This window comes from Bos taurus, chromosome 21, assembly GCF_002263795.3.
Source record: "Bos taurus isolate L1 Dominette 01449 registration number 42190680 breed Hereford chromosome 21, ARS-UCD2.0, whole genome shotgun sequence".
NCBI lineage: Eukaryota > Metazoa > Chordata > Mammalia > Artiodactyla > Bovidae > Bos > Bos taurus.
The window spans coordinates 34,714,457-34,734,757 of NC_037348.1; the positions used below are offsets into that span (position 1 = coordinate 34,714,457).

The following is a 20,301-nucleotide window of genomic DNA, read 5'->3' on the forward strand; positions in this document are numbered from 1 at the left end:
GGCCTGAGACCTTTCATTTAGTGCGGATGACTTAATTAGACCTGAGACTCCAGAGAGCTGCAGGCTCATGAGGCTTCCCACTTTGTCCCAAAACCTTAGGCACAGGAGAGTTCAGTGATTTTTTTGATTTTGTTGTCGGTCAGAAGGTGGAAGGGATAGAGACTGCCAGGAGCCACGGGACTGGAGAATCACCTTTAGGGACACCTCTGATGAACTGATACTGATTTATCTGTGATATGGCCTCCTTTGGGTAGGTGTGGGGATGGTGGAAGGGGTGGAAAGAAGAAGGTGGATGAAAAGTTAGAATAGGAGGAGAAAAGGAGAGGGCACTCTCTTCCATGAAGTGTGGCTCTGTTGCTGCAGCTTTTGCTGGGGTTAGATGGAATGAGGAAAATTCAAAGCCATGCTGTGTGTCCAAATTTTGGGGAGGAAAATGCTTTCACCAAGGGAGATGGTAAAGGCTCTAGAAACTGGAAGTTGTGACTATCACCTAGCCCTTTTGGGTTCCTCATATCAGTGCATCAACAGGCAAAGGAAAGAGGTTCTATGCTGGCTTGAGTAACTGACCGTGATCCCATGGGAGGCTAGGATTCCTGCTGTACAAAGAGGGAAGAGAAGAGTATGACTTGAGCCCAGGAGATTCGCTGGGGACATCCCTTAAACTTTTGTGCTCAGTGATAATTATAAATGGGCAACAGCAACCACTTAAACCCAACAAATAGAAGGCAACTGAAGACTCAGCCCCCTTCAGGGTTAGAGGTCTGGGTCACCCCAGCAGACATTCAACCCAGACTAACACAAACATTGGCCAAAGGGGAGGGAAATCTAGAATGGGCAGTAGAGGGGTCAGATGAGAAATATCAGTTAAGACCTGGGGACAGCTGCAGCAGAGGAGCCCATAGCTTGATTTGCCAACCCTCCGTAAGTCTTTTTAGGAGACTGTGTTTGGTTATTGCATTGAAGATTTGAACTTGTACCTTCCCTCTCAGGAAAGAAGGATGGGCATCTTGTTCTCAGGTAAGATCCAGATACCGTAAGAAGGTGCAAATGGGACTTCCCTGGTGGTCCAGTTGCTAAGACTCTGAGCAGCCAGTTCAAGGGACCGGGGTTCGATACCTGGTCAGGGAACTAGATCCCACAGGCTGCACCTAAAGATCCCACACGCCTCAACTAAAGAGTCTGCGTGCGGCGACTAAGATCCCACGTGCCGCAACTAAGAGCTGACACAGCCAAAATAAATATTCACAAAAAGAAAGTGAAGGTGGATTTGGGTGGCATAAGAAAGGCTTCGTCAGGACCATTTTGTCTACTACCTCTAATCAGCTTGATCAGTTATACTTCCCAGCTCACACCATTCCCATGGGTATAAATCCCAGGCCACCGTCACTTTTGCTAAAGACAAAAGAACATCCATGCAAGGCACTAATTGACAAGGGGACCACCATGTCCGTGCCCAAGGAATCCCATGAAGGCTTAGATTCTTTAGCAGCATCCTGAATGGGCTGAGTGATGCGATCTGGAAGTGCAAGGGTATTTACTCTCCACAGAGCAAACCTTGACCAACGGGAGAATGAACAGGCATATGTGCTTATGTATCGGTAGGTCCATATATGGTATTGAGTCAGCAACAGTTAGAATACCTGGGGTTTAGAGCCAGCATATAAGAGATATAAAGATAGTTGTTAATCCTAGCCTCTGAAATTATGTTATTACCATAATTATATGATGTTAATTATTTCCAGTTTTCTTCTTGTGCATATATCAAATGCTGCTGCTGCTGCTAAGTCGTTTCAGTCGTGTCTGACTCTGTGCGACCCCATAGATGGCAGCCCACCAGGCCCCGCCGTCCCTGGGATTCTCCAGGCAAGAACACCGGAGTGGGTTGCCATTTCCTCCTCCAATGCATGAAAGTGAAAAGTGAAAGTGAAGTTGCTCAGTCATGTCCAACTCTTTGCGACCCCATGGACTGCAGCCTACCAGGCTCCTCCATCCATGGGATTTTCCAGGCAAGAGTACTGGAGTGGGTTGCCACTGCCTTCTCTGATATATCAAATACTTAACCATAATTACAAAAATTGAGATTCTACTATAGAGAGATATTCATATTGTTTTAAAAAGCGTTCTTGCATTGCATTTTCCTACATGATTCAATCTTTTGAAATAAATTTTTAATAAATTCAAAATATTCAGTCACATAAATTTACTATTTAAACTTTGTTTCATGGCTGGGAAGCCAGCTTTCTACTATTGAAAATGCTGAGGTAAAAATCTTTGTTCATAAACATTGGTGTATATCTCTGTTTATTAAAGATGACTCTCTGCAAAGGGTTCACTTGATGGAAGGGATTCAGCATCCCCTCAGGAGCGGGGAGGGGTATCAGCCACAGGCTTCCGTGCTGTGTGTCCCTGTCTTGCCCATTTCTCTCCTTCAGCCAGTCCCTCCCTCATCTGCCAAGAACTGGAGGCCAAGCAGGCTCTAGGCCTTCAGCTTCCTGCTGGTTGGGAGCAGCCGTTTGTGGCTGTGTTTCGTGCAGGTCTTGCGATGCGGTCCCTCCTCTTATCAGCTCCACATATTCCTTTTGCAGAAGTCAGTGACACAAGATCTTCTCTGCATCGCACATCAAAGCTGCACAGATGGTAGATCTTCTCTTATCGAGGTGGACAGTGAGGAGGGCCCAGTGTGAACCAAACGCATCTAAACCTGAGCTTCTCAACTGAGGCTGATTCCTGCCCAGCTCCTCACAACCTGCCCTCCTCCCCGACCCGCCCCCGCAGCTGCCACCAGGGCATCTCCTAGAAAAGCCTGGAGACATCCTTGGTTCAGAACTTGGAGAAGAAGGGGATGTTGATACTGGCACCTAATGGGGAGAGGCCAGCGATGCTCTAAACACCCTGCAACTCAGCGTGTTCGTAGTGATTCTGAAGAGCCCTAAAGATGACTCAGAGTTGATGATGAAGGCAGGGAAGGATCTGCTGTACTTTTTCTTGAAGGTGGACGTAGGGGTCCTGCCACTCCAGGGAACCCCTTTCTCTTCTTTCTCTCCCTATTGTTCTTCACTGTATCCTCTCTGTCTCTCACACACACACCACACACTCCCCCCTTTCAAGGCTTCTGGAATGCCTGATGCCGGGAGAAGAGAGAGGACACACACACTCAGGTCTGGAAGCTGGGTGTTCACTGAGATTTATTGGGAATTCTGTGACCTGAAGGGGCCTTCCCAAGGATTAGGGAACGTGACGGGGCTTTAAGAGGAAAACCAGAGGCAGATCCAGGGTTAGTGGCAGAGAGAACCTGCCGGAGTCCTGCTCTGGTTTCCCCCAGGCTGGTCCAGGTTCCAGGTTAATTCCCTTTCAGGACCTCATCGATCCAGGGCCGGTAAGGGGAGATCCGGGTGAAGACGGCCGGGGGCTTTGCATTGGACAGTCCATAGGAGACAATGCCCTGGGCCACCCCAGCACACAGAAGAGGGCCCCCCGAGTCTCCCTGTGGGACAGAGAAGGAAAAGGAGAGAGAAGGTGAGCCAGGGAAACCACCACCTCCTCCCTGTGGTCCCAACTCTGAGCTGGTCGGACCTGCCATCAGGCTCAGGAACACTGGCTCCTCATAAGGTGATATGTCTCTGATGCTGTTCCCTTTCCTTCCTGGCACCCCCTGACCCTGGGCGGCACCCCCTGACCCTGAGCAGACCCTGGTCAGAGACCCCACGGGGCCGAGGGAGGAGGATCTGCAGAGGGACAGTCCCAGCTCCTCAGACCTGAGGTCTCACACTTTGTCACTGGCTGACACTGTGAACTCCGTCTCCTTCCAAAGGTGTCTGCAACCTGGTCAGTGATTTGTGGAGACACCGTAGTCTGAGAATCACCTTAAATGTAGATTTTGTGCTCTGGGGATTGCCCACACACAGCTGGAGATTGTGGTTAAAAGCAGAGAAGTGGCTGCAGGCCCGGGGCTCCATGAGTCTCAGCTCCACCTCTTGCAGAATGCTGGAGGCTGGTTCATTCACAGCTGTTTGTCCCCAGCCGGCCACCCAGCACATTATCCCGGGATGGATGAAGGTAAAATGGGATGGAAGGGGGATTGTCCCCACGGCCAGGGTCAGGTTGGCTTTCTCCTTCAACTGTGAAGGAAATGAGGGCTGTCAGTGATGGAAATGGGCTTGGGGACGGGTGGAGGCAACCAAGGAGGGACAGGGCAGCTGCTCCACATGAGAGCCAGTTGCAGAGGCTGAGCTGAGGGGTGCTGGTGAGAGGCAGGTTGAAGCCCTGGAGAACAGAGGGCAGGGAGCGGGGAAGAAAGCTCTGGAGAACAGGGAGTGGGGAAGAGGAAGAAGAATTTGCACCTTCAGTAACATGATGTCGTGGAGACCAACATGCTCATATTTTGGGTAAGGAAACTGTTTTATGACTTCAAGCCTCTGCCACGTGTCTTCTTTCTTTTGTAAGTTATGAGCTCCGAGGATGACTGTTATAGACCTATGTGAGGGAAAAGAAGGACAAGGTGAAACGCTGATGGTGGGGTGTCTGCTGAGATACGCCCACTCTGAGAAAGGGCATGTAGTCTCTCCCAGGGTCAGCGATCTCTTCCCACCTCCCTTTTTTGAGCTACTCATGTATGCGAGGGGCTCAGGCTTTACTCAAGGAAGAGCTTTCCCAGGGACAGAGATAATTTCCAGGGCCTTCGGGACGCCAGGGAGTGAGCGGGCCACGGAGGACCCAGGGGACAGGGTAGGTACTTCCTAATCAAGGTGCCCTAATGAGGGCCACCTCTCTGAGGGCAGAGGTGTCCGAGGAAAGGGGGGAGTGGTGGGGTCTCAGGTGGACACTGTTCTCTGTCTCCCATGGAAAGGATGGGTTCAGGACCCTGAGAACTAAGGGCCAGTGTTCTTGAAAAGGGCATGGAGGAAGTGGTCCAAGAACTGGGTGGGCCCCTGAAGAGTGAGTCCACATCGCTTGTGTTGGGGTTGGGGAGGGGCAGCCGCTTTTAGAAGAGGGGCACTGGGATGAGGTCCCCTTTCCTCTGAGGGGAGCTGAGCTCACAGTGACTGAGGGTCAGGACAGCCGTTCCAGTCTGAGAATGATTTCCTTAAGGCCAAGTATTGTCTCTCCCAAAGAGACCCAGCCCTAGGAGCTCCCTCTCAGGCCCCCGAGGAGCTGTTCCTGGTTGCTCCCCTCCCATTTGGAGATAAACAAGACCCATCGTCTCACCTTCCTGCACAGTGCGCAGCCGTCAGCACAAAGTCCCTTCTTATCAGGAAACCACCACAAGCCGCCAGCTTACCATGCCAGGTGACAATTTGCAGGTAGGCCATGTAGGGGCGGGAGTGTGGCTTGCTCTCTGTGCCCCCGATGATCTCCCCTGGAACACAGAAGCCCAGGGCCTGAACACAGAGGGTGCACCAGCTGGCTTCAAGTTGGAACAGGCGTCTTTGGAATCCGCACTCGCCCTGCGTTCTGCCTTCTTCCTCTCGGGTGGCTCTGGTGTCTGCTGTCTTTGCTCCAGGCACAGCAGCCAAGCTGGCCTCGGATGCCTCGCAGTCATGCTCACCTGAGGTTTTCCCCCAGTCCCATTCTGCCCTCACTCAACCCTCCTCTGTCCCCATGCATGACCAGCTCTCCAGGTTCCTGTTTCCACCATCTCCATATCCCAGGTTGCTCAGAGATCAGCCAAGTTACAAGGCCAGAAGGTGAAGGGAACACAGGACTTTCAGCACCGTGTCACACATTCCATACAGAGAAGACCACCCCTTGGAGCCCCCTGCTCTGGGCTTTCCCTCAGTCAATGTGGGCTCCCTCTTCCTGGGAACGACCATGGGCTGCAGAGAGAGGGTGTGCACAGCCCAAGTGGAAACTTCACTCTGGGGTGTTGGGGAGAAATCCTGGGGTTCTGTTTAAGGGTCAGCAATCTTCCGAGTAAATCTTGTTTTAGGGGTTGGTCCTGCAGCTTCCAGAAGGAGTGGCCGGGAAACTCACCAGCCTGGGTTCTGCAACACAGGAGGAGGAGCAGCAGCAGGGGGAGAGGAGGATGATGCATCTTCTCAGAGAGGCTGCCCAGGGCACGTGCTGCTTCTGTTTTCCAGTCTTGGGTTTTTAACTCCCAACAAGCGAGGGCAGGGCCAGACTGGTAACCGCAGAAACTGACTGGTCACGTACTCTTCTCTCAAACTGCGTCTGCTGTCTTTCTAATGAGAATTTCCCCCAGAGATGCCTTCTGTTTTGTTTGGATGAAGCTGAGGCCTGAACTTCCAAGTTTTGGCCTCAGGGATGAGCTCTCCAGTGTGGTTCCTCATTGGTGTGGAGGTGGAGGGCTCATGTCCTCCCCAGGCAGGGCAGCTGGTTAAGGCCCATCAGAGACATGGGTGGGGGAGTGTCTTTACACTGAGAATTCAGAAGCACATGCACTTTGAAGGCCATGGTGCACATTTTGCAAAAAGCCCCTGTGCATGCACTACATGTATGTGAGTACCTAGCACAACTTATACCCATGCAGGAGAATCAAAAGTTTCAGGAAATGGGGTTTATCCTTAAACGATGTGCAGTGGTCTCCATCAGTTTCTACTTCTTGTCATTCCTTTTTATTCCAATCCACAGTAGAATGTAAGCTGCATGTCACTTAAAGAGGATTACCTGAAACTTGAAACACATGGTATGGATCTTTCTGTTTCTGCAAACCGGTAGTTCACTGGCTTAGAAGAAGGATCCAGAAGATGAAGCTGGAGTCAGCGTCTGTCAGCCCCTTGGGGTCCGAGTCATCCTGTGGGCTCCGCCCAGCTCCCCGCAGTGTCCACTGACTCCACCACTTCCTGAGGGCCAGGCTGTCAGGGTAGGCTGAGCGCTCTCCCCACATCTCCAGTGTCCAGCTCCTTGGAAAGGCGGTCTGCCCTGTGGCTGTGTGGATGTGCTATCCTTGGGATCTGGGGGTCAACAGTGGATGGGGCCTGAGCTGCAACTCAGTGTGTGTGCTGGTCTCCCAAGCAAACATCACGCATAGAGCCTCTGCTCCTTGTATTTCATGTTTTAAAACTCTTACTTAATTATACAAATATAAAAGGAGAGTTAGGGCAACAATCATAAAAATGGTTTATTATCATTCCATGCAAGTTCTTTTATTTTTGAGAACCTGTTACATTTCTTCGTTTTTTAAAAAAATTGGAAAGTGCTTCCCTGGTGGCTCAGTGGTAAAAATCTGCCTGTGGGAGACATGGGTTCGATCTCTGATTCAAGAAGATCTTGCATGCTGCAGAGCAACTAAGTCCATGCGCCACAACTACTGAGCCAGCGCTCCAGCCCAGGAGCCACGGCAGCTGAGCCCATGTACCCCGGCTACTGAAGCCTGCGCCTCTAGAGCCCGCGCTCTGCAACGAGAGAAGCTATCACAGTGAGAAGCCTGTGCATCATGACTAGAGAGTAGACTCCTCTTGTTGCAACTAGAGGAAAACCCCCCTGCAGCAACAAAGACCCAGGACAGCCAAAAACAAACAAATAAGGTGTGTTCATGTGTTTGTTTTTCATATAGAGTTAGAGTTTATAATCAGATATGTTTATCAGGATTTCTTATGTCTACATTGATCAGTGGCAGAACTGGAAGCCCAGACCTGTGGGCTGACAGACAATGCGAAAAATGGAGTCTCTGGGTCCCTGGTCTGGGGCCAGCAGTAGCAGCTCTTTCTTGCATGGGGCCGGGCCTGTCTTCTAGGCCTCTTAGGGAACGTGGTGAAACCTGCATGAGGGCCCTTTAATGGCAGGCTCCTGAGAGCTAGCTAGAGTTCATGCTCCGTTTCCCTTGTTCAGATGTGTATGGGTGTGAGTGCAGGCATCCAACTCAGATGCTGGTGGGTATGGGATTCAGACCACCGAGGGTCACTTGGAGGAGGAAATTTTGGAGAACTTGACCTAACTCAGATTTCTCTTTTGGAAGACCTGGAGACACCGTGTCATTTTTGAAAGAAGATGACAATTGAATGGGGTGACTCTGATGTAGTTCAGGGGCCAGACTCACCCTGGCATTCTAGGGGAACTTTCTTTCGGACTCTCATGGCCCTGCTTCATTGCGACAGCTGTGGTTGACAAAGCCATCCTGAGGACTTCCAGGGCTCAGCCCTCCCCAGCATCCTGAGTTCTCGCACTTGGGAAATCTTCCTCCTTCTCACTTGGCAGATACTTCTCTGGCCCCAGACCCATTATTGAGGGGGATGATGAGGATGGGGCAGAAGTGGGTGTAAGGATGCAAGGTATCAACAGCCCATGCCTGGGACCATCTCCAGAAAGAGTCACGGGGAGTCTGCTATGGTGCATCTCTGCCCTGAATTGTAGTGTCTGAGGCACAAGGTTTGTGGGAAGAGGAGAAGTGAGAGGAGGAGGAGGGAGGAGCAGGAGAAGGAGGAGGAGGAGGAAGGGCTAGGCTGAATAATGGCACCCAGGAATATCCAGGTCCTGATCCTCTGAACCTATGAGTGTCACCTTATATGGTCACGGGAACTTTGCAGATGTGATTAAGAATCTTGAGATGAGGAGATTACCCATGTTATCCAGGTGGGCCCTAAATGTAATTACATGTATCCTTACAAGAGACAAGCAGAGGGAAATTCTACTATGAGAGAAGGCCCTGTGACAACCTCAGCAGAGAGAGAGAGAAAGAGAGAGATGCAAAGTCACTACTCTGTGGGCTTTGAAGACAGAGGAAAGGACCATGAACCAAGGAATCCGAGCTATGCCACTATAGAAGTTGGAAAAGTTATCAGCCTCTGGGGGGAGTGCAGCCTTGCCAACACCTCGGTTTGGGGCTAGTGAAAGTAATTTCAGACTTCTGACCTCCAGAAATGTAAGAGAAACAATGAGTACTGAATTAACCCACTGTGCATGCATGCTAAGTCACTTCAGTCGTGTTCAACTTTTTGCGACCACAGAGGAGCCTGGTAGGCTCCTTGGGATTCTCCAGGCAAGAATACTGGAGTGGGTTGCCATGCCCTCCTCCAGGGGATCTTTCCGACCCAGGGATTGAACCCACATCTCTTCTGTCTCCTGTATCAGCAGGTGAGTTCTTTACCATTAGCGCCACCTGGGAAGCCTCTTTAACCCACTAAGTTGGCAGTATTTTGTTACAGTGACTATATTAAAATAATACAGTGATCAAAGGATTTCATGGGTCTGACCTGACACAGTCTGAACAACACTGTAAACATTTGGAACAAGTCGGTGGCATATTGACACCCACCTATAACTGGTGGGAGCCATCACATCTTCCAGAAGCAGGAAGAGAATTCCTTTTTGCTTTATTTCAGAAATGCAGCACTAATTTCCATTCTTAGAGGAATAAACGTAAGTTAAAAAAAATAAAAATAGAAACAGAAAAGGCAGAGAAGAGTTAGAGACAGGCTAGAAACAAAGAGCAAGGGCAACAAATAGAAAATGGTAACAAGTATGGTAGATATTATACCAATACTCGTTTTGAATACTACTGCTCTAAATGCACCAATTAAAATGCAGAGGTGCACAAACTGCTGGGCGGGGTACTCAATCTTGGGGGCTAATGATGCTAATACAGTAATAAGTATCTTCAATACTTACTATACCTGATGCTTTAACCCCTCATCTCTTATTTAATTCTCATCATTCTTATGCCCAATTTACAGATGACTGGGAAGGGGGAGCCTAAGAAAGATGAAGAAATTTGCCCAAAATACAGTTGGTAAGGGGTCCTACCAGGATCCCAATGCAGTCTGATTCCAAGCTCTTAATTCAATCTGTCTTATTCCCAAATGCATGCTATAAATAAGGGTTCTGTAAGAAAAAGGTAATTCTTTCCCAAGCCTTGACAATGTCATTTTGCATTTAACTCAGAGATACTTGTCTTGAGCATCCCTGGTGGCTCAGATGGTAAAGAATCTGCCTGCAATGCAGGAGACTTGGGTTCGACCGCTGGGTTGGGAAGATCCCCTGGAGGAGGTCATTGCAACCCACTCCAATATTCTTGCCTGGAGGATTCCATGGGCAGAGGAGCCCAGTGGACTACAGTCCATGGGGTTGCAAAGAGCTGGACATGACTGAGTGACTAAGCACACACACTTGTCTTAGGAGATGCACTCCTCTCATCCTTTTATAACACTCTTCTTATAAGCACTGAAAAAATCAACCCTTCCCAAGAGATCTTGGTGCTTCCATCCCTCCATCATGGCAGTATCAACAGACCAGCCAAATATTCAAAATTACATCAGACATATGGCATGCAGGGGGAAGAGAAGGTTCTTTCTGCTTGGTTGTAAGAGATAAGGAAATGCAGGAATAAGGAGCAACTAAAAGGAAGAATCATTATCTGAGAAAACATTGATTCACATCCTGGAGGGCTAAGGGAAGAGTCCTGAGTAGCGTCCCCTTAATTAATTGAAACAACAGATTGGAGAGCATAAAAGAAACCCTTGAAGGCAGGCCCTCAGACTCTGGCCATGCTGTCTCAGAGCAACGTTCTGACTCCATTTCTGGCAGCAACCATTATCCGACAAGCTTCATGGGAGCATATTGAAAAAACAACAACAACAACAACAGTTGATGCCATACAGCCTTCCTCCAACAGGTAAGAGAAGATCCCCATGGATAGATTTGATTCGAAGGTACATAGAACTCTCTTTTGTTGCCCTGGCTGATGCTGGTTGCTGATAGACTGACAGCACTGCAAGGTTTACTAGAGAAGCACGCCAGACTTAAAGGACTTTACCCAAACCCATGGGAAAGGGATGGTTTGAGACAGTTTCACATGACTACTGGATACACAGGGAGGCTGATGAGAGGAGATGAGACAGGGCAGGGACTGACACAAAGCCAACTATTCTCAGGTGTGCAGTGAGCCTACAAGTGAGGTGAGAAAGTGAAACAAGAAATTCTTCTGCCATCATTCACCCCAGAGGGAGCTCTCCCATGGAGACACCGGGTTCCACCTTCGCTCAGCCTTTTGCTTTGCTAGCTACTCAGTTCACCATCGCCTTCAAGCACCAGCACAGTAATACATACATACATACATATGTACATAGCTACAGAAAGAGAGGAGAGAGAGAGAGAAAACGTCCTTAGGCACAAGGGAGAGAGCCTAGGAGTCCCATAACGAAGGACTGTAGCACAACGGGGCTTCCCAGGTGGCACTAGTGGTAAAGAACCCGCCTGCCAATGTAGGTTAGATGTAAGAGACGTGGGTTCAATCCCTGAGTCGGGAAGATCATGGCAACCCACTGGAGGAGGGCATGGCAACCCACTCCAGTATTCTTGCCTGGAGAATCCCATGGACAGAGGAGCCTGGCAGGCTGCAGTCCATAAGGTTGCAAAGAAAAGGTCATGACTGGAGCGACTTAGCTTGCATGCATAACAGAATGAAGGTCAGGAGCAAAGGGAAACGTTCAAGTAAAGCTAAACATTAGAAAAGCACAAATGGGTTCCAGCTAAAGTACAGAAGGAACAAATGATGCATGCCTTATCCTCTTCTGTCTCATTGGACATGAAGCAGGCATAGGTGTCTGGTATTCATCTAAGTGGCAAAATGAATTATATAGACAAAACCAGTGATTTCAGGAAAGGGGATATTCATTGCGTCCTGTAACTGCTAAGCACGATTTACCATCATGGAAAACTCCAACATGAATGGAACCTTCCAGATCAAGCCTCATTGACCTTCTCCATATTCCCATTCATTAGTCCCCACTAAAGAACCCAGAGTTCATTCAAACTCTTCTTAAACATGATCACTAATGATTGACTGATTTATTATTCTCTTAAGCAACCTATCAACAACCTGCAGAGTAACTACCTCAGAGAATCCATTACAGATCCTTCAGGCAAGAAGAGACTAACCTCTGAGACTTGAGGGGATGGACTGCTGTTACTGCAAAGGAGCATTAGAAGGATTTGCAAGTTCTAGATTCCAGCTTCATCAGATTCTGCCCAGATACGCTCCTCTCCCGATTTTCAGAATCCCAAATAATGCCTTACTTTATGTAAGAGACCTACCAGGCTGGGAATTAAAAATGTACAGCAAGTCATCACAGGAATAGACATAGGTTTGGTTTTTAGAACTCTGCAGTCTGGGGAACATAGCAGATGTGCTTGAAAACTCAGTTATAATAGTTAAAAGTTTTGTTATTTGAATCACATTAATGTGTCTGAATCTAAAGTCTATGTTAGTAAAGCAATGGTAATGGTAATTCCCAAGGTCGTGATGGGAAAACAGAGGCAAACCTCAGATCCTGACATCTGTGTATATTCTATTTCAATCAAATGATTCCTCATGTGAGATTAGGGACCCCAGCATCCCTGGAACAACCATTCTTCTATATCTACATTCCCATTAGCAGGACTAGATTTCTCTGCCTTTGATAGGACAGCAGAAGGGCCCTTCGTATGAAATGAAGCATAAGCTTTGATAGCAAGATTCATAAAATAGAGATAACTCTACCTACTTCACAGGATAGTTATAAAAGTAATAATACATCTAAGAGAGTGACAATAATTGATACTCATGAGCTCTTTAAAGTCCTAATTCCAATCCCATTTGCTCTTATGATAATGTATGTAAAGTCCAATCATAGAGTATGATCTCTTCCCCTACCTAATATTCTTTGATCACTCTCTTCTGCCTATGAACCTTTGGTTAGCAGGGAGAGAGAGATGCAGATTAACATTTTTCAAATTGCAGATAACCATGTTTGAAGGGCGGTGTAGCTTGCATTTTAATCTGGAGTGGAATAAAATGGGATGGAAAGGAGTGGCAGCTTAGACTGGATTGCACGTGATTAAGGATAAGTATTGTTTCCTGCAACTTTGGATTCATTTGTATGTTTGTAGGTTTGTGCCTTTGTACTCACACATACCTATGGTATATGTGTTGGGTCTTTTTGCAAATATATTTCCTACTGTGGTCATTGTCTTAAACATGCATATGCTTCTGAATTCTCAGTGTAAAGATTCTCCCTGACTCATGTCTCTGATGGGTCTTAATCAGCTGCCCTGCCTGGGAAGGACATGAGCCCTCCACCTCCACACCAATGAGGAACCACACTGGAGAGTTCATCCCTGAAGCCAAAACTTGGAAGTTCAGGCCTCAGCTTCACCTCACATAAAACAGAGGGCATCTAAACAGGAAATTCTGATTAGAAAGACAGCAGGCACAGTTTGAGAGAAGAGTATGTGACCAGTCAGTTCCTGTGGTTACCAGCCTGGCCCTGCCCTCGCTTGTTGGGAGTTAAAAACCCAAGACTGGAAAACAGAAGCAGCACGTGCCCTGGGCAGCCTCTCTGAGAAGATGCATCATCCTCCTCTCCCCCTGCTGCTGCTCCTCCTCCTGTGTTGCAGAACCCAGGCTGGTGAGTTTCCCGGCCACTCCTTCTGGAAGCTGCAGGACCAACCCCTAAAACAAGATTTACTCGGAAGATTGCTGACCCTTAAACAGAACCCCAGGATTTCTCCCCAACACCCCAGAGTGAAGTTTCCACTTGGGCTATGCACACCTTCTCTCTGCAGCTCATGGTTGTTCCCAGGAAGAAGGAGCCCACCTTGGGGGGCCCCAAGGGGTGGTCTTCTTTGTATGGAATGTGTGACATGGTGCTGAAAGTCCTGTGTTCCCTTCACCTTCTGGCCTTGTAACTTGGCTGATCTCTGAGCAACCTGGGATATGGAGATGGTAGAGACAGGAACCTGGAGAGCTGGTCATGCATGGGGACAGAGGAGGGTTGAGTGAGGGCAGAATGGGAGTGGGGGAAAACCTTGGGTGAGCGTGACTGCGAGGCATCCAAGGCCAGCTTGGCTGCTGTGCCTGGAGCAAAGACAGCAGACACCAGAGCCACCCGAGAGGAAGAGGTCAGAAAACGGGGCGAGTGCGGATTCCAAAGACGCCTGTTCCAACTTGAAGCCAGCTGGTGCACCCTCTGTGTTCAGGCCCTGGGCTTCTGTGTTCCAGGGGAGATCATCGAGGGCACAGAGAGCAAGCCACACTCCCGCCCCTACATGGCCTACCTGCAAATTGTCACCTGGGATGGTAAGCAGAAGGCTTGTGGTGGTTTCCTGATAAGAAGGGACTTCGTGCTGATGGCTGCGCACTGTGCAGGAAGGTGAGACAATGGGTCTTGTTTATCTCCAAATGGGAGGGGAGCAACCAGGAACAGCTCCTCGGGGGCCTGAGAGGGAGCTCCTAGGGCTGGGTCTCTTTGGGAGAGACAATACTTGGCCGTAAGGAAATTGTCCTCAGACTGGAACGGCTGTCCTGACCCTCAGTCACTGTGAGCTCAGCTCCCCTCAGAGGAAAGGGGACCTCATCCCAGTGCCCCTCTTCTAAAAGCGGCTGCCCCTCCCCAACCCCAACACAAGCGATGTGGACTCACTCTTCAGGGGCCCACCCAGTTCTTGGACCACTTCCTCCATGCCCTTTTCAAGAACACTGGCCCTTAGTTCTCAGGGTCCTGAACCCATCCTTTCCATGGGAGACAGAGAACAGTGTCCACCTGAGACCCCACCACTCCCCCCTTTCCTCGGACACCTCTGCCCTCAGAGAGGTGGCCCTCATTAGGGCACCTTGATTAGGAAGTACCTACCCTGTCCCCTGGGTCCTCCGTGGCCCGCTCACTCCCTGGCGTCCCGAAGGCCCTGGAAATTATCTCTGTCCCTGGGAAAGCTCTTCCTTGAGTAAAGCCTGAGCCCCTCGCATACATGAGTAGCTCAAAAAAGGGAGGTGGGAAGAGATCGCTGACCCTGGGAGAGACTACATGCCCTTTCTCAGAGTGGGCGTATCTCAGCAGACACCCCACCATCAGCGATTCACCTTGTCCTTCTTCTCCCTCACATAGGTCTGTAACAGTCACCCTCGGAGCCCATAACTTACAAAAGAAAGAAGACACATGGCAGAGGCTTGAAGTCATAAAACAGTTTCCTTACCCAAAATATGAGCATGTTGGTCTCCACGACATCATGTTACTGAAGGTACAAATTCTTCTTCCTCTTCCCCACTCCCTGTTCTCCAGAGCTTTCTTCCCCGCTCCCTGCTCTCTGTTCTCCAGGGCTGCCTTCCCCACTCCCTGTTCTCCAGGACTTCTCCTTCAGGTCCCATTACCCTCACACTTTCCCAACCTGCCTCTCACCAGCACCCCTCAGCTCAGCCTCTGCAACTGGCTCTCATGTGGAGCAGCTGCCCTGTCCCTCCCTGGTTGCCTCCACCCGTCCCCAAGCCCATTTCCATCACTGACAGCCCTCATTTCCTTCACAGTTGAAGGAGAAAGCCAACCTGACCCTGGCCGTGGGGACAATCCCCCTTCCATCCCATTTCACCTTTATCCACCCCGGGATAATGTGCCGGGTGGCCGGCTGGGGACAAACAGCTGTGAATGAACCAGCCTCCAGCACTCTGCAAGAGGTGAAGCTGAGACTCATGGAGCCCCGGGCCTGCAGCCACTTCTCTGCTTTTAACCACAATCTCCAGCTGTGTGTGGGCAATCCCCAGAGCACAAAATCTGCATTTAAGGTGATTCTCAGACTACAGAGTTCTCCACAAATCACTGACCAGGTTGCAGACACCTTTGGAAGGAGATGGAGTTCACAGTGTCAGCCAGTGACAAAGTGTGAGACCTCAGGTCTGAGGAGCTGGGACTGTCCCTCTGCAGATCCTCCTCCCTCGGCCCCGTGGGGTCTCTGACCAGGGTCTGCTCAGGGTCAGGGGGTGCCGCCCAGGGTCAGGGGGTGCCAGGAAGGAAAGGGAACAGCATCAGAGACATATCACCTTATGAGGAGCCAGTGTTCCTGAGCCTGATGGCAGGTCCGACCAGCTCAGAGTTGGGACCACAGGGAGGAGGCGGTGGTTTCCCTGGCTCACCCTCTCTCTCTCCCTTTCCTTCTCTGTCCCACAGGGAGACTCGGGGGGCCCTCTTCTGTGTGCTGGGGTGGCCCAGGGCATTGTCTCCTATGGACTGCCCAGTGCAAAGCCCCCGGCCGTCTTCACCCGGATCTCCCCTTACCGGCCCTGGATCGATGAGGTCCTGAAAGAGAATTAACCTGGAACCTGGACCAGCCTGGGGGAAACCAGAGCAGGACTCCGGCAGGTTCTCTGTGCCACTCACCCTGGATCTGCCTCTGGTTTGCCTCTTAAAGCCCCATCACGTCCCTAATCCTTGGGAAGGCCCCTTCAGGTCACAGAATTCCCAATAAATCTCAGTGAACACCTGGCTTCCAGACCTGAGTGTGTGTGTCCTCTCTCTTCTCCCAGCATCAGGCATTCCAGAAGCCTTCAAAGGGGGGACTGTGTGGTGTGTGTGTGAGAGACAGAGAGGATACAGTGAAGAACAATAGGGAGAGAAAGAAGAGAAAGGGGTTCCCTGGAGTGGCAGGACCCCTACGTCCACCTTCAAGAAAAAGTACAGCAGATCCTTCCCTGCCTTCATCATCAACTCTGAGTCATCTTTAGGGCTCTTCAGAATCACTACGAACACGCTGAGTTGCAGGGTGTTTAGAGCATCGCTGGCCTCTCCCCATTAGGTGCCAGTATCAACATCCCCTTCTCCTCCAAGTTCTGAACCAAGGATGTCTCTAGGCTTTTCTAAATGTCCCCCAAGGACGAGGTCATGTTGGTGGGGGTGTGGAGGGGTAGGCAGGGTGTTGTGAGGAGCTGGGCAGGAATCAGCCTCAGTTGAGAAGCTCAGGTTTAGATGCCTTGGGTTCACACTGGGCCCTCCTCACTGTCCACCTCGATAAGAGAAGATCTACCATCTGTGCAGCTTTGATGTGCGATGCAGAGATCTTGTGTCACTGACTTCTGCAAAAGGAATACGTGGAATTGATAAGAGGAGGGACCGCATCACAAGTCCTGCACGAACCACAGCCACAAACGGCTGTCGCAACCACACTGGCCTGTGTGACCTCCACAACGTCCACCACTGTGGGCCACACAGAGGGAGAGGGTCATTCCCGTGAGGACAGGGGGACACGAGCTCTGTATCCTCGCCCAGGAGTAGAACAGCCTTGATGTGCAGGATGGAGCCTGCCCCCTGTTCTGTGTGAGCACCTGCTCCTGTGAGCGCACCTGAACTGGGTAACAGGCTCGTCCTTCATGCCGAGTGTCAGCCTCCACCCCTGCTTCTGTGTCCTGGAGACCAGCCCGGAGTCAAAAGTCCTGCAGAGTCTTCATGTGGAGCAGATCAGGGACCTGGGAGAGGAGATGGAGCTGCCACCTGGGTGCAGTGAAGCACTGACCACGTCCTACCTTGTGCTCCGATGGAGGCCCTGTAAGGCTACCATCACCTAGAGGGGTCTTAAGATGGGGGGGGCAGGACCAGGAGTCGAGCTGGCTCAGTCTTTGTCCTTTCATGTCCTCAGGGGGACTCTGGGGTGTGACAACGTAACCCCCGGGCATTGTCTTCTATGGACAAAATAATGTGTCACCTCCAGGGTCCTGCACCAAAGTCTCAAGTTTCCTGCCCTGGATAAAGAAAACCATGAAAAGCCTCTGACTGCAGGAACCAGAACATCTTCCCTGGGGCTGATCCAGAATCACACTGCAGGGTTGGGGTGCCCGCAGCTCAGTAACTGTCTCTCAGCAGAGCTCGAAGGGCTGGTTGCTTATTTATTCACTGACTCCTATTCACAAATACTCACTGTGTGTTTAGAAAGGCAATGACAGGATTCTGCTGTTTTCTGCTTCCTCCTCTCCCCCCTCCCACCATCTCTTCCCCTAAACCCCATGCAAAGCTGTCACCCAGGTCTGCTTACCCACACCTGTCTTCCAGGGCCGGCCCTCCCGCCAGGGCTGAAGCTGAGCACCATCAGGGGAAAACATGAACCTCTCTGGTTCTGGGGCTCAGGGTGAACTCCTTAGCTTCTTGCTCTGGGTACATGGCAGGGAGGAGTGGGTCACACCATGATTCCCCAACACCAAGAGCACAGCCTGGGGCTGCAGCTCCAGGACAGAGACCCTCCTACTGGGAAGCGGGGTCTACCTGAGCTGACCTTTAACCCCCACAGCCAGGGGAGCGGGCCCAGAGCAGGGCTGGGTCTCCTGAGAAGCCCCTCGTTCTCATCCAGACTGAGTAGGAGTATTATTACATGTAACTCTGGAACATCAGTCATTTTGTTTCTAGACATGAAACAAATCTCTGCTCTGCTCACTGGAGCATACTTGCCCCCTGTGGGAGGGGGCAGCAGGGAGGGAAGAGAAGGAACAGGGCAGCCTTATTTTTTTACTCTTGATGTGCTGTGCTTAGTCGCTCAGTCGCTCAGTCGTGTCCGACTCTTTGTGAACCCATAAACTGTAGCCTGCCAGGCTCCTCTGTCCATGGAATTCTCTAGGCAAGAATATTGGAGTGGGTAGCTTTCCCTTCTCCAGGGGATCTTCCCAACCCAGGGATCGAACCCAAGTCTCACCACATTGCAGGTGGATTCTTTACCAGCTGAGCTACCAAGGAAGCCCACTGTTAAGACAGCAGGTAGAAATGTCACTGCACATGCTCAAATGGTAGGAACACCCATTTGAAAGGCAGTTAGAATCTGATTCTAAACACTCATCCATTGGATGGACCAGAAACAGGCTCCCTGTCATGGCTGCAAGCTCCTGCCTGTGCAAACCAAACTGCAGTCAGGGAGGCCCATGTGGTCTGGACAAATGGAGAAATGCCTCTGCTCTTAGGCCGTCACGGTTACTGCTGCTCCATAGGGTCCAAGACGACCTAGACTTTTCATCCTTGGGAAGGTCTTGGTTTGGAGAGTATGTGATTTTTGCTGGGCAAGGATCTCCCTGTGCTGGTCTCCTCTCACCAGACACTTCCATCTGCCAGCCCTCCAGGGTCTTGACTGTTGTGCTGAGCTGCCTGGGAGCCGAGCCTGAGTTCCAGCGCTTGGCTGGTGCCGCCCTACACACAGCACTGTGCTTCTCTGAGGCATGTGTCAATACTCTAGGATACAGTTACCCTAAAGGCAGGCCCTTTCTCCTCTGGTTGTGCACAAATCACACAGCAACACAGTCTCCTAGTGACCTGGGGCACGTGTACAAAGGAAGAGCAGTTCTTCTCTTCTGCTTTAAAGACACAGCTTCTGATTTAGAGCTGAAAAAATCCCCAGACGTACTAGGACCCAGCTCGTTGATTGAAAATTACACAAAAAGAAAACAAAGAAACAAAAACATAGTGTTTAAAAAGGTGCCCAACCACTTATATATTCAGCTCAAGTATAACGTTTACTTTGAGGAAATGGTTCTGTGGTTTGAAAAAGTGTAAGAATATTTGTTGCAGACTTGTCCTCCTTCGAGAGATGAGGAGGACAGTTCCAGGAGGGACAGTGAGAGCTTGGAGGCCCCACAGAGTTAGGACGGAGCCTGGGCTCAGCCAGGCCCCCTGAGAGTCAGGCCAGCAAGAGGACTTCCATGTTTTCTAACCCTGCCCACTGATGTCTTCCTGCCATCCCTGGACAAGACAGGAGCCTCTGCTCAGATACCTCCCTCCACACACAGTGAGTCCCTGGGTTCCCATGGCAGCCGATCTCTGACAAGTACTCAGACAGCTTCTTGGTGAGCTGTTCTGTCTACTCATGGGCACAATCAGATGAAGGTGGGTAAGCACCTAAAACATGCTGATTTCTTCAAATCTTCTGGTCTGTGGAAATGTCCTCCATCCTCCACTTTTGAGGAAACAGTCCTTAACTTGTTTAAAGATCTTTGCAATGGAAATAAGAAACAAAATAAAATAAAATATCCCTGGACTTCCCTGGTGGCTCAGTGGATAAGAATCTGCCTGCTAATGCAGAGAGCATGAGTTCGATCCTTCATCTGGGAAGATTCCATGTGATTCAGAACAAGTAAGCCTATGCAGAACAACTACTGAGCCCGAGTGCTGTAACTACTGAAGCCTGTGTGCCTAGAGTCTATGCTCTGCAGCAAGCATAGCCACCACAACGAGAGGCCTGCACACCTGAACGAAGGATAGCCACAACTAGAGAAAGCCCACACAGAGCAATGAAGACCCTGCACAGCCAGAAATAAATAAATCAGATCAGATCAGTCGCTCAGTTGTGTCCGACTCTTTGCAACCCCATGAATCCCAGCACGCCAGGCCTCCCTGTCCATCAACAACTCCCGGAGTTCACTGAGACTCACGTCTATCGAGTCAGTGATGCCATCCAGCCATATCATCCTCTGTCGTCCCCTTCTCCTCTTGCCCCCAATCCCTCCCAGCATCAGAGTCTTTTCCAATGAGTCAACTCTTCACATGAGGTGGCCAAAGTATTGGAGTTTCAGCTTTAGCATCATTGCTTCCAAAGAAATCCCAGGGCTGATCTCCTTCAGAATGGACTGGTTGG

General features: G+C 50.2%; 2 protein-coding genes across 2 annotated transcripts; one reads left to right on the forward strand and one right to left on the reverse strand.

Moving 5' to 3' along the window:
- Positions 1 to 3,159: 3,159 nt before the first annotated feature.
- LOC540321 (mast cell protease 2) lies at positions 3,160 to 6,093 on the reverse strand. The gene is made up of 5 exons (XM_002696686.6): positions 5,971 to 6,093; positions 5,206 to 5,356; positions 4,341 to 4,473; positions 3,864 to 4,118; positions 3,160 to 3,484 (listed from the first exon to the last, which is right to left on the reverse strand). Exons 1-5 carry the CDS (start codon positions 6,029 to 6,031, stop codon positions 3,341 to 3,343), a joined length of 744 nt encoding a protein of 247 aa, XP_002696732.1. The 5' UTR covers positions 6,032 to 6,093; the 3' UTR covers positions 3,160 to 3,340.
- Positions 6,094 to 11,279: 5,186 nt separating this feature from the next.
- LOC100139881 (mast cell protease 2) lies at positions 11,280 to 16,193 on the forward strand. Its single transcript, XM_002696640.6, has 5 exons — positions 11,280 to 13,340; positions 13,934 to 14,084; positions 14,817 to 14,949; positions 15,233 to 15,487; positions 15,870 to 16,193. Exons 1-5 carry the CDS (start codon positions 13,280 to 13,282, stop codon positions 16,011 to 16,013), a joined length of 744 nt encoding a protein of 247 aa, XP_002696686.1. The 5' UTR covers positions 11,280 to 13,279; the 3' UTR covers positions 16,014 to 16,193.
- The last annotated feature ends 4,108 nt before the right edge of the window (positions 16,194 to 20,301 follow it).